Here is a 14,616-nt window from a genome sequence, read left to right as displayed (position 1 = left end):
TTAACTTTTTGCATTTAATGAAAAATTTTTCAAATACATTTTCCAGTAGGCAGTGTTGGCTAAACGTAATAAATCACAATAGTTAAAACAATTGTGAATAACAATATTTTCTATATTGAGAGTGCAATTTGTTTTGTTTATATATTACACTTTTGTTTAAAATGCAGATTCAAAAATATACCAAACAATGATTAAATTAAGAAGGTATGGATTCAATTCAAGTAAGTATAAACAGCTTTAACGAGTCGAGGTGCAGAACATGCACTGAAAAAACAAGTCTCAGTTTTCTACATTCTTTAATTACTGAAGTTGATAATGTGCCTTCTCTGTCGGATATGTTGTCAGAAGTAGCCAAAATTGATGTAAATATAATTTTATTTAATGTTTTCTTTGCAAGTGATTGCAATTAGAGTATTTAATTCAATAGGTAAAAACTGAAAACGGTGATGGGTTCCCCAAGCATGTTTGTGACAATTGCGTGTACAAACTGAAAATAGCTTACAACTTTGTTCTGCAGGCCCAGCAATCCAAAAAATATTTTGAAAAGCAAAATTTGGACTGCTTACAGGAAACACCTATTACTCTGGCAGAAAATATTACTTGCGAACCTGAACCTTATGATGAGTTTCTTAATACAGATACGCATCGGAAAAACAGAAATATAAAAGTAGAAAGTATAAAAATTAACCAGAGTTCAGAGTGTTTTAGAAATCTCTTTGAAAGTGTGGTTGCTGTAAAAGATGAAATGATATCTGATGAGGAAAACAAAACTAAAGGTAATTTTATAATTTGTGCTTGTTAAAAAGTAAAATACAAACCATTTGTATATTTCTAAAGATGTATGCTTAACTGATCCGATAATGTTAGTAAAATCTATGGACCCTCCAGCGCCAGGTCTAAAAATGAAAGACGATGTAATTAATAGCAGCAAGTAAGTTAAAAGTTATAAATGTTAAAACTTTCCTATTATATGTTTCAATTATATTTGTTTAAAGAACTTTACAAAAGGTTGTTTCTCTACGAAAACGCAAGCGAAAAGTCGAATTCTCTTCTAATTGTAGTGAAAGTAAGGAGGTAGTTGAGTCAAATAATTCAGAAAATGATACATTTAACACAGAGAAGTAAATAACTTTTATAATTATTTTTATTAGTTAGTGCAATTAATATGTTTTATAGAGACCTACCTATAATAAGGAATATTCGCAAACGTCGTTGCATTGCAAAAAAAACGAAGGAATCAAATCAACCTCGTTTTCCTTGTAGAATTTGTGGTGAAACTTTTGCTTGGAAGAAGAGTGTGCTACGTCATGAGCGAAATCATTCTGCTCAACCTGAGTTTTGTTGTGAGGTTTGCGGACGTAAATTTTTCCGTAAAGATAATTTAAAGGAACATTTAAAAAAACATTTGAATCCTCACCAAGCTAAGAGATTAAAACATCCAGAATGGAACTTCGCTAGTAGTTTATACTCGAAAAATCCTTTTCGATTGATACAATGTAAGATTTGTGATTATCAATTTTTTAGTACACAATTGCTTCATCAGCATTTGTTAACACACGCCAATATTGAATCGCTTCGGTTTTTAACTGTTGAAAGCGCTATTGTTAAAGAATTTTTTACACAAACTCGGAGTTTATGCGAAGTCAAATCAATTGTATGCAAAGATATTATAAGACGCCATTTATATAAATATTATTTAGTACTTAATGAGTTTGGATACGAAATGTCTCTTAGTGATTCCGATATAGACACAAATGACAACAAGGAAACTCCGAAATATTCATGTGAGATTTGTAAAGAGTTATTTGTCCGTAAGCACCAAGTTTTCACTCATATAAAGGACGTGCATGCTAATGATGAATTACCTTATCGGTGCGATATTTGCAAAGTAAAGTTTGTTTGCGAAAAAATGTTTAACTTACATACAAGAAGTCAGTGTCGTTGTAAAGAAAAGAAGTACAAATGTGTTAAATGTCCTGGAAAATTTATATGGCTTGAAAATCTTAAAGAACACAATTGTGCAAGAAAGAAAGGTGAGGAATTTATATGTAGCATATGTGATGAAATATTTTCCAAATCGAACGAATTAACTTCTCACATGGTTAAACATGAATTGAATAAAAAATCGTTTACCTGTAATATATGCAGTGAACAATTTTTGACAACGACTGATTTAAACCAACATAACAATCAATGCCATGTAGTATCTGTGCGGAAAATTCGATGTTGCTTATGTGAAAAGAACTTCACTCGATTATCACAACTGCGTTCCCATCTACAGCAGCATGCGGATGGATCTACAGGTGTTAAAATTGCCGAAAGTCATTTTTTCAAAGTCTTTTACCCAGATGGTTGCGCAGGATGTGAATCTGAGGTAGCAAACATTATTGCGGCGGATCTCGTAGCAAAGAATTGGTCAAGATATTATATTACATTAGATGAAACCTATAACGAGCTGGATTTGTACGATTCAGAGTCTGATACGGAATGCTTGGATAACAGTTTAAATCAACCACTACCAACCAATATATATGTATGTACACTTTGTCATCAAAACTTTAACAGACGTAAGCATATACTAGCTCATCAAAATAACGTACACTCAACCGATATATTACCTTTTAATTGTTCTGAATGTAATATTAAATTTGTTTGCAACTCCTTGTTGCAAAGTCACTTGGTTCGAGACTGCTTAAACCCAAACAAAAAATATCAGTGCAATGATTGTGGTTCAAGGTTTGTATGGGAAGAAAATTTAAAACTACATCTAGAGAGTCGACACACTAATTTAAAGGTGCAAAGTAATGATGAAATAGCACAGAATTTGCAATGTGATATTTGTTTTAAGATTTTTATTTGGCCAAGAGACTTAAGACGTCACAAACGTGATATGCACAAAAGAGATGATGAAAAATATGAGTGCCCTTACTGTGATCGTAAATTTAATAGGAAAGATAATATGAATACACATTTAAAGGTACATGGAATTGGAGTAAGAACATCATCTCTAAATACCAAACTCATTAAAGTAAAAGGTATATATTATTATATCATCATATCAATTTTTTTTTATTAAGACATCTATTTATTTTTTTGTACTTAAGATATTGACGAAAATTTATGCAAACCGAATAGTCCAAAAATTGCGCGTTGTATGATATGTCAATTCACACATACTAAGATTTCTGAGCTTCGTTTGCATTTGAGTACACATCAATTTTGTATTAACTTTGCTCAAATACAGCAACCAATTAATGAAATATCTGAATTGCTTTATCCTGAGGAGTTCATGAGTAAAGAAACATTAGTATCACGTATAATGACCGATATAGCTGGGCATAAATTTGAACGTTTTTATTCAATAACAAATCAAGTAGGATATGAGCTAAATCTCACTAGCTCCGATACAGATGATAGTCCGGAAACTTTGTCTACTTACATAGAAAATTTTAATAGGAAATTTTATAGTTGTGATTTGTGTAATTCATCATTCCATCGCAAGTACAAACTTTTCGAACATCAAATGTCCAATCACAATTGGCATGATGCCCAAAAAGTTTGTGATAAATGCAATGCCAGATTTGTATCAGAAGCATCATTACAACAACATTATAAAGACCAATGCAAAAATATGCTAAAGCACTATCAATGTCGAAAATGTCCTCGTAGGTTCATGTGGAGGGATAACCTAAAGGCACACATTCGATCCATGCATGCTATCGTAAGTTTCATTAAATTATATAATCTAAATAGTCTATCTGATTGTTTAATATATATATAGATGAACGATGCTGAAATCGAAACACAAATTGGTAATACTAAAAGCACTGCGCCAGAAAAAAAATATCTTTGTGAGTTATGTGGATTCGCTTCTGCTAAGCCCTCTAATTTAGTTATACATTTACGTCGACATACTGGTGAAAAACCTTTCAGTTGTGATTTTTGTGATAAAGCATTTCCAAATACATCTGATCTTCAGTGCCATCGTCGTTCGCATACTGGAGAGAAACCCCATGTATGTACGGTGTGCAACAAAGCTTTTCCACGTGCCTACAAGCTGCGCGTACATATGCGCATCCACTCGGGTGAACGTCCTTATGCGTGTACATACTGTTTGAAAAGTTTTACACATTCCAAGAATTTAGTGGTGCATGAACGAAGACATACTGGCATATGTCCGTTTAAATGTGGTATTTGTGGGGAAGGTTTTCCTCAAGGTATATTATTACGTAGGCATCGACAAAAGACTGGTCATCACGAAGATGTTGTACCAAAACGGAAGACTTTACTATTAAAGAAATTTTGAAGAATTCAAATAAGACATAATATTAATAATACCATTATTCTTAATAAATTTACTTTAAATCGTTTTTATACATATTTACATTGTATAATAAATAAAATTTTTTGTCGTCCTCTAAAATATTTTGTTTTTACCGTATTTATTTTATTTTTCCTTGAAGATTTTTATAACATAAAACATTCTAATGGAGGGTTTTGTCATGAAATTTTCGACTTCAAGGACAGTCATGGCTTGTCGTGAAGACTTATAAGGATGACTTTTAAAATTGATATAACAACAAAGTAGCAACTCATATTTTTGAAATATTTCTTAAACAGCGCTTTATTATTAAAATATAAGTATAGGATACAATAGTCATCGACTATAGGTTAATTGTGCATTGAACTTAAAGTGCAAAAATCGTTGTAAATTAATAAAGTAGTTAGTGTGCAAGTTTCTTTTTTGTTAAACAAATGTATTATGGGTAAGGATTGCACTTTTAAAATAGTTTTAAATAATTTTTACTGCCATCTTTAGTGGGTATTCAGTATGCATACATTCTTAAATTTAATTGCAATGTAATTGCTAGAAGTTTCATTCAAGAACTGATGCGGTTTTAAATGAAAGGAATTGTTTCTTGAATTCAATTACGCGGATATAAAGGAAAGTAAGAGAAATAATATAATGTGTCTTAAAATGTATCGAGTTATTCAATATGTCAGAATATAGTTTCAGAATATTTTTGAAAAAAAAGACCAAATAAAAATTAGTTATTGAAACTATAACTTAAATTAAAAAGACTGATTGAACGAAAAGAAAAGAAATACTATGATGCTTTCAATTGATAGCACTAGGAGAAATCTTGAATTAAGTATTGCTTAGTTAAAATAAACAAATCAAATATTTAGAACTTTAATATCTTAGTTATGAAATAAAATAAAAGAATTCATCAATAGTTTGGTGAAATATTCGCATATATTTTGACATAACACTTGAAGACCGAATAGGTAGGAATTTAGTTATAGGGGATAAGTTTTACAATTTCAGTTTTCCGTACATAATAAATATATATTTATATCAACATTTATGTGTATTAATTTATTATAATCAATTTAAAAATATAAAATCTTATAACTAAGATAGTAAAAACGAGCACCAGCTGCCAGGGGTAGATTACAGGTCTTAACATATTTATTTATCAAAAGTATATTTTTAACAGTAATTGTTTTTAATAAACTAGAAGGCACAAGATGATTGAAAAGATCTTACTACAAAGAGAATCAAAAGAAGGGTAATTGTTAAAAGTATATGATCTATGGATGGTGGACTATTAGAAAACGGGCAGTTCGATTACTGATCGTCACTCAAAAGATATTCATGAAAAAGCTTTAAATGTCCCATATGCAGCAATCGCATAAAAATTTGACGTTGTCTACGTGCATGAATGTGGGTATATTCTTTTTAATCCACTGGTATTGATGAACTTGTAGCGATGGTTGTACGCTGATCATTTCATTGCTCTTTCGTCTTCCATATGTTTGTTAATTAAGATTAAAATGTCTTTTTTTAGATTACAGATTTAGATGAATAAGAAAAAGGGAGAGCGGATGGCGGCGGAGGCAGAGGCAACTTGATCTGTTAGTTCATTTCCTTTGATTACTGCGCGTCGAGGAAGCCACATGATTCTAATTTTGTTAGAAAAACGTATGCAGTTAAAATATATGCCTTGTGTCAAATCCTGATTAAATCCTTTAAAAATAACTAGTTTTTGAATACAGGTATAGCCCCTACACTTAACACTTAACACTTTGCTCTTTCTGAAACAAGTCGTCAATTATTCTGTGAAACTTTTCAGTTCATGAAATAATGGTCTTACGTTTTAATACTCATTATAATAGACATATTAATTAAATGTAGCTGAACACGTTTTTATATTAACTTAATATATTCGCCAGATCATCTACTTACAACAGATCAACTTACCGAATAGTCGTTTTATCATTTTCTAACACTACATTTTGACAGCTTTTGACATTTACTTTGAAATTTCATAAATAATTCCTCAGCTTACAATTTTTCAAAAATATATTTGAATTGTATAAATAATAGAATGTGCAGCCGTGCAAACAGCGAAAGGGGCTCTGATAGTATTTACTACATATTTTTACACGTATTAGAAGGTATGAGAATTATCAATATTTTATATAAATATTCATTCCTTAAGTATAAGATCTATTCAATTGCTAATATATTTTTTGAACAGGCATTGGTTTAGTACCTCAAGATGGCGAACTCGATTATACGGAACGCAAACGAGAAAGGGTACACTTGAGAGTATCACTTAGTGGAGTAAAATTTGAAGTTGATGGATATAATAGCGGATCGACTACACTGTTTAATAGCAATTGCATATGGGAATGTGCATTTATCGACATTAAAAAGTGAGAAAAATGTTTAATAAAGCCAAGCTTTCATTGTAATAGATAAAAGTGCAGTTAAATGACAATAACAGTAAATTTGAAGTACATGCTAATGTCTGTTATAATTTAGTACAAACAACAACATGAGTATAATTCGTATTAAAATGTTTACGCATGAATGAACGACGCTATATAGTTATAATTCTAGTTTTGTTTTTGTTTTTTTTTTTAGAATGAAAACAGAGAATAGACCTATTAAAATGGAGGTTTTTCACCGTTCAGAAAATGGATCACTCAAACCGATAGGAACATTGTTATTGCCAATGCGTGTAGTGCCAATTGTATCTTCTACGGGAGCAGTACAGGTTAGCATAACATATTCATTGGAATGTTCTAAATATCATTTTATTATTATTTAATTTCCAGCCTACATTGCATTGGCATAAATTGAGTGCCTTAAATCCTGAGTGGCGTGTCAGAAAACCTGAAATATTTTTGTTGTTGGCTATCACCAGTAAAACTAATTTGGAATCTGAAGTATTTCAACCATATTTGGGGAAGGTGATTTTTAACATAAATTTATTTTATACATATTTGAAACATTTGCATTTAGCTAAATTGGGTATTATAGGAAAAAATAAAAACTTTGAAATAAAAATATATGTCAACGATATGATAACATTATTTATTTATTTTACTAGAAAAAATCATCTGATACACTTCCATTAGATGTAGCAGAAACAACAAACATGCTCCAAACACAAAAAAATATATACGTTCAATTGTTGGAAGATAAAGGTCTTGTACAAGTTGGAAATAACATTGACTTGGATTTTGATATATATACAGTGATGCTAACATTTAAGCATATAAGAAACCTTAATAAACTACACGAGTTCGAAAGTAATTTTACATCTGGTTTTAATACTTTTATACTGCATTATGTGTTTCTCGGTACCGAAGCAAATTGTGAAATCTTTGCGAAAGAGAATGATTGCAATCCAATAAATGAAAAGATTTCAATGAGCTTTAGAACATCGATCAGTAGTTTACGTGCATATTTTCAACATATATTTTACATACCAATTGAATTGCACTTAAATGATAATGTAATAGGTGAGTAGAGTAAATTGTTCCAAAATCATAGCTTACTTAATATATTATAATATTAAATATATTCAGCTGGACATAATTTAAGATTTACGGGATTCTTGCCTGATAACTCTCATTTTGACACGCAGAATGAATGGCATATGCATGGCACAATTTATTTCGATTGTTATTGTAAGCCAAATGTTTCTGCTAGTTTAAGGCCTTCAATAGATATAATGTTTTCATTAGAGTTACTATCTTCTAACACAAAAAGTAATTCAAATATATATATAAATTGTGAAGATGAATCTGTAAATGGATATTATGAACCATTTGCTTCTTATGATATACCGCAAGGTTCTCAGACTGCGCGTAATCACAATAATATTAATCAGTTAAACATGGACTGTTATAGAGCACAATCTGAGCCAACCTTATCAACTCAATCGGATGAGCATTTACAAATAAAACCCTCAGTCGAATCACAACAGTCGTGTGTACAAAGTAAAAGTAATTTTTATATGAAGGAGAATAAAAGTACCAGCACGAACGATTTAGTGGAAAATATAAAAATTTCTTCTATTCTAATAAATAATGATATGAATGAAAAAGAAGGGATTGCAGCGGACCTTGTTGAAAACCTACACGAAGAATTGGCATGCAAAATTGTGCAAGAATTAGAAGAATGGAAAAGTCAACAAATGGAGAGATTTTTGAATGAGTTAGAAATGAGGGAGCGAGTTTATATAATGAATATAGAACGTCAATGGGAAGAAAGGCGTACCCTCTTACAAGCTAGATTGGAAGCGAAAATAATGAAATGTGATGAGCTTAATCTTAAATTAGAAAAGGCACATATTGAGTTCCAAGCACATAAAAGCAAACATCTTGAAACAAATAAGATAGTACAAGCTCTTAAACAAGATATTGAAAATAGTTATTCAACAAAATTCAATGTTTTGGAAAATGAAATGCAGGAATTAAAAAAAGAATTACAAATTAAAAACAAACGTATAGATATTACTAATAATGAATTGGAAGTAGAAAATTTAAAGCTCGGAAGAGAAAATTCTGAACTTAAGCAACGTATACAACAAGTAGAAAGTCAATTGGCTGCCACTGCTCAAACAAATTTGTCAACGGAACAATATAAGGAACTTCTTAATGAAATGGTAAGAAAATTGTATTATGTTGCATATAATAAAATATAAATTGAGACGAATAGAAACTAAGATATACAGATTGGAGATTGGTATAAATATATTAATTGGATTATTAACAATTGGCGTATGTATTGTAGAGTTGTTCAAGTATTACCTAATAAAATTTAAAAAAAAACCAATTACAAAATTCTAAAATGGGAATAAAAAATAAAAAGTTCAAAAAGAATTTAGAGAAATTTATATTAAGGAATACAAATTAGAGTAAAAAATAGTAAAAGAAAGTACAAACATAAATATTTAATTTGTTCAAGTATGTGTTTTTTCTATAATTATATTTTTTAAATTTATTTCAATCTTCAACTGCTTAGTTGTTTAAAGGTTAGATTTAATTAATTAATCATTTACTATGCAATGATGTTCTAGTCTTTGATGGAATTGCCAATAATAACTGATTCCATTAGAGTTTTACCACTTATCAGGATGACCAACTACACACACTTTCTTTCTAAAACACGTTATCACTTATAAGAATAATAAACTACGAATTCTTTTTTGCTAAGATACGTTCATTACGTTCTTAATGAAATTTTTAAATTTATATAATAAAGATTAGAAGATTAGATTCTAATCTATGAAGATTAGAATTATGATAAAAAGGTACTATGCTTTGTCCTCAAATGGGGACAAAAACTTCCATCGCAATACAGTCAAACCTCTCCATAACGAAGTCATTGGTGCCTACAAAAAACTTCGTTATAGAGAGGTTGAAAAAAATTTTTTTTGTTTGAATTTTTTTTTGACACTTCACTGAGAAATATGTACTTAATTATTTTAAAAATATATTTAATTCATGTTTATTCATATATATATACAAAACATTAAAAACATTAATTGTATATTGGTAAGTCTGTAATTTTAGTTTGTTCAGACATTTTTACTTTTTCCTTATTAAGGAACTCTTCCAAATTCAAATATTCTAACAAGTTAATAGTTTGCATACAAAGAAGTTTCTCATAAGTTACAACGTATTAGTTGAGTGTTTAAGTTGTATTTGAGTAAATTCGTTATAGAGAGGTTTTTTTGTATGTAAAAATTTGTTTGCATACCTGAAAAAACTTCGTTATAGAGACGAATTCGCTATAGAGAGTTTTTTTATAGAGAGGTTCGCTATAGAGAGGTTCAAATATATGAAAATCGCTGTGTGTTCAACAAAACTTCGTTATAGAGAGGAATTCGTTATAGGGACGTTCGTTATAGAGAGGTTTGACTGTATTTTCTTCATCAACACCAGACGATCGTAAATAACAGATTAGTGGTCTTATCTGTTTCAGGACTACAAGGGACAGCATTGTTTTAAGATAGACTCATTTTATTCAGATGATAGCGCAGGCCGTCGTTACTCCTAAGACAATTTACTAATAGCCTATTCTATATTCTACTGGAAAGTTACGTCTTAATTTATTTATTATGATGAATTAACTGTAAATTGGGTGATTGACCGATGTCCGATCCAGAGCTTTTTTAGACATTTTCAAATTTTTTATCAAAGACTTAGTTTTGGTTTAATTGCATCCACAATTACGATCTGTGTAGCTGATCTGGTTCTTGCGAGTTTGCTCCCGATCCCTTACAATAAATTTTAGTATGTACATGAAATCAACAAAAGACTAGCAACATAGAAAAACTTATGTTCTTAGATATCATTTTTCTGGATTAGATATTTCTAAAGTGCAGCACCTATTATCTATGATAATATTTTTGAGGAAAAGGAAGATTAAAATTTTACGATTTCTTTTTATTTAAGATTCTGATTTATAAATTTTATTTTCTTAAAATTTTCTATTTAAGTATCTTTTAAATATTTTAACTTTAAAAACATTTTATTTTTTATTTTTTTTATGTCTTTAGAAATGTCAAAATAGTCGTTTTGCAGAAGTGGAAAAATCAAAAAATTATTATAAGAATCAATGGGTGAAGACTACACGAGAAATGCACAAAATAAAATTAAGATTGATCAAAAACGAAGAATTTTTATTGAAAAATAATAAAGGCGGTGATTATGCGTAAGAACGCACAAATATTTTTTAGATTCTGTATTGCATCTATCTTGTAATTTTAGAATTAACTTGAACAATATACTAAGTGAGGAACAAAAAGCACTGAGTTCTGATAGAAACGAATTAAACAACGTTAAGGAAATGCTTTACTTATCCGATTCTTCTTCTGAATGTAATGAATACTCACTAGAATCAATTTGATTGAATTTTATATATGTAATTTATTTATTTTTTATGTGCACATATAATTTTCTACTGTGATTATAGTTTCTAATGTGATGAATTTTATTTAATAATGAATTTATTTATATATTACTTCAAAAATTAATACTTTTGAACTATTGAAGGAGTACTAATATCCTACGCGTTCAAAGTAAGGCAAGATATTAAGAGGTGCATCATAGTTCATTATCCATATCGGACCCTTGTAAACTTGTTTAGTATTACCATCTTGCCATTGACCTTCTGGTAAATATATATCACGTGTGGTGCTGTCTGGTATAACTACGGGAGCAGCAATTATATCGTCACCAAGTAAAAATTCTGTAAGTTGAAAATATAATAAATAGAAAAATAAATAAAATAAATACTTTATTTTTGATGAAATAGTTAAAATTTCAAATACGTACGATCATATATGCCTTGAGCAACAACATCGTCAGGCGCTATCCACCATAGTGGTGGATTTACTGGTTCTCCAGTTTCTACAGCCAGTTTAAAACGTTTCATTATATATGGTGTATAATCACTATGCAGTTTAGTGAATGTTTTACTTATAGCAATTGTTTCATCATCAAAATTCCAAGGTACAAAGGAAAATTGCAAACTTGGCATGAAAACGTTAGCCTGTAGCCAGCGTATGAACAACTCTTTCGTTGGTGGTTTATTATTATAGCCATTACCACCGATCATATCAGGCAGCACAAATGGATAACCATTCATATTCATTTGCAGTAAGGTGGTGATTAATGTTACTAAGCCATTTTTCCAATTCCATTCAGAATCTTTATCGATCATACGTACAAATATTGGCATATCTTGTGTGCCTTGACCAGAACGCACTTCAACCATTGAACCAAAGCTACCAACTGTGCGTACATAGTCTTCTGTTATTTGATGGGGTGAAGTATTTAATTCTCCTTCGAGAACTGGATCAGGTGGTACCCAACTTGTTTCACCAGCATCAAATTTAAAACTATCGATACCATCTTCTGTTTGCAAACGCTGTAGTCGTTGCTTAAACCAATTTTGCACTTCTGGTTTTGTGAAGTCTATGTATGCTGCATCGCCACGAATGCTATTCCACCATTGTGTATCTGCATTGCCGTCATGATCGAGAACCAAATAGCTATAAGAGAAACAGGTAAGTTGATAATTATAATTACTTTGAAATGATTCTAAAATTATATGGTAGCTATAATGAGTATCATGTATTTTTAAATATATGTTACAGTTTTAGTAGTTAAGTCTATGATGTGCAAAGGTATTTCTGAGATTCACAAGTTTTTGTGATTCTTTTGTTTTTAGAATTCTTCGCCTAAAATTCATTATTAAGTAAAAAATAATGAATTCTATATTCATTATTAAAACAGTGTTCTAAAAACCCTCACTCACAAAAACATCTATTTCTCAAAAATGATATTTAATACTATTAAATTTGATGTTTAATTCGATTATGATTATATCAGAAGTATTTGTAATAAACATACCCCTTTGATTTCGCTTCTTCATACATTGCTGTACAATTTTTATTAATAAATGGATGTATCCAAAGTGTAACACGAAAGCCTTTTTCTTTCAAATCGTCTGTCAATTTCTTAATATCTGGAAATTTATTTTTTCGGAATGTCAGTGCACCGTAACAATCCTCCCAATCGTCATCGATCTCTAACTGACTGTTTTCAAAACCGGTTTCTTTTATTTTATCTGCAAATTCACGTACTACAGTATCATCAATTTCTGCTTTGTATAACGCCCATGTAGACCAAATCGGATGTTGTACCATACGCTCATCTGGATGATCAGTTGGTATGCCCAACAATTCTTTAACAGCGTGCATATGCGCTACTTTAGCATTTGTGCCGATACCAATGTGATAAGTAAAGCTAACCTTCGGCATACGTACATTATATGGCAATGTACTAAAGGCACTAAAACATAATTGATTCTCAAATCCTTGTGAATTTTGATCTATGAAAAGTGGTGTGGTGGTTTCTACAAATAAAAATAATCCCTTTGAATTTAACCAATAACGTTCAGCGATACCAGCATTGTGATCTTCTTTAGTTAAATATGAATAGTTAGAATAAGTTTGACGTTCTACGGGCCAGTACTGGTAACGATCTTCAGCGCCACCATACCAATGTGTACCCTGTGCTACATCCAGATCAAAGCAATCTCGTGGTTGTAAACTACGTGGCACATCATCGCGTGTCACAAGTACATGTGTAATGTCTGCACTTGATAAAATTAATTGAAATTCTACTGAACTTCCATCTGTAGCTGAGAGTTTATAGCTGCCAGTTGTAGTTGCTTCCAGATTTCCATTTGTAGAAACATTATCCAGGCTAACAGTTTGTAACACCTTTGAACCTGTTATAAGAAAAAACAAATATTTTAAAAGTTTTAAATTGCAACTATTTACTAAATACTAAATACTAAATACAGTGTTTAAGTAAATATTTAAGAGTGTCCTGATTTATTTACTTTCCAGGAATTTAGAAGCTATTACTTACCTTTCATGATTTGGTATTTAAGTTTAGTTGCACGCACCAGGCGTATGTAAACATCAGAATTTGCAAACTGGAATCGTTGATCCAGTTGTCCTGCAGTTTGGCAGCACATTGTTGATTGCCATGTGCTGCCCAGGACTAATATAGTAACACATATTAGCAATAAAGCACGCATTATAGCGTTTGAATAAAAAACAGTATTTAAAATATAGCTATAATTGCTTCAATGCAATCTTCACGGTTAACGCTGAACAATTAATTGACTTATCGATTTGAGTCTTCCTTATATAGTTGAATATCAAAAAATAAAAAAACGTGAGTTGTTTAAAATGCGATAAGATTATTATTATTATCTATCTCAACAAACACTTGATTATGCATGTTATATATTAATTTGAAGGATTTTCAAGATCGACTACTTAAAATAGCTACTGATATTCGTGTGATCATAGTGCTATGCATGTGGTCTTCTGCTGTTATCGTTATGACAAAGCAACTATCTATCGTTTTAGTGTGCAACTTTTCCCCAATTTTTCCTGTTTAGTTATTTTGTTGGTTTTCAGATATCAGTACTTGGAATAAAGTGGTGTTCACTTTAGACAAATTTAAGTAATGTTAAATTAATTTTTTGAAAAATATTTCACAACATTATTTACTAAATAATATTTGTGTAACTGGTATATTCTTAAAATATTTTTAAGTTTAAAGTCAATTAAATTGTTTGGAATAATTAGTATTGAAGAATAGTATTGAAAATTAACAATTGAAAATAAAATTATAATTAATTAATTAATTCAATTATTCTACAGCTGGTTTATGATTTCGTTCTAATATAAACACATCAAGTAAAATTGTTAATAGTAATTAACA

General features: G+C 30.2%; 3 protein-coding genes across 3 annotated transcripts; 2 read left to right on the top strand and 1 right to left on the bottom strand.

Moving 5' to 3' along the window:
• Positions 1 to 133: 133 nt before the first annotated feature.
• On the top strand, positions 134 to 4,335 carry LOC119675802 (zinc finger protein 585B-like). The gene is made up of 7 exons (XM_038087013.1): positions 134 to 362; positions 428 to 776; positions 838 to 931; positions 996 to 1,121; positions 1,177 to 3,035; positions 3,105 to 3,721; positions 3,782 to 4,335. The coding sequence occupies exons 1-7, from the start codon at positions 207 to 209 to the stop codon at positions 4,304 to 4,306; spliced, it is 3,726 nt and encodes a 1,241-aa protein (XP_037942941.1). The 5' UTR covers positions 134 to 206; the 3' UTR covers positions 4,307 to 4,335.
• Positions 4,336 to 6,340: 2,005 nt separating this feature from the next.
• On the top strand, positions 6,341 to 11,302 carry LOC119678288. Its single transcript, XM_038090045.1, has 8 exons — positions 6,341 to 6,462; positions 6,546 to 6,723; positions 6,935 to 7,067; positions 7,129 to 7,263; positions 7,404 to 7,818; positions 7,885 to 8,966; positions 10,866 to 11,020; positions 11,077 to 11,302. The coding sequence occupies exons 1-8, from the start codon at positions 6,393 to 6,395 to the stop codon at positions 11,213 to 11,215; spliced, it is 2,307 nt and encodes a 768-aa protein (XP_037945973.1). The 5' UTR covers positions 6,341 to 6,392; the 3' UTR covers positions 11,216 to 11,302.
• On the bottom strand, positions 11,276 to 14,005 carry LOC119678289 (myogenesis-regulating glycosidase). Its single transcript, XM_038090046.1, has 4 exons — positions 13,750 to 14,005; positions 12,724 to 13,606; positions 11,644 to 12,362; positions 11,276 to 11,557 (listed from the first exon to the last, which is right to left on the bottom strand). The coding sequence occupies exons 1-4, from the start codon at positions 13,919 to 13,921 to the stop codon at positions 11,367 to 11,369; spliced, it is 1,965 nt and encodes a 654-aa protein (XP_037945974.1). The 5' UTR covers positions 13,922 to 14,005; the 3' UTR covers positions 11,276 to 11,366.
• Positions 14,006 to 14,616: the final 611 nt, after the last annotated feature.

This window comes from Teleopsis dalmanni, chromosome 2 (assembly GCF_002237135.1).
Source record: "Teleopsis dalmanni isolate 2A chromosome 2, ASM223713v2, whole genome shotgun sequence".
Taxonomy (NCBI): Eukaryota; Metazoa; Arthropoda; class Insecta; order Diptera; family Diopsidae; genus Teleopsis; species Teleopsis dalmanni.
Note: the sequence above shows the minus strand (reverse complement) of the source record. Positions and strands in the feature narration are given on the sequence as shown.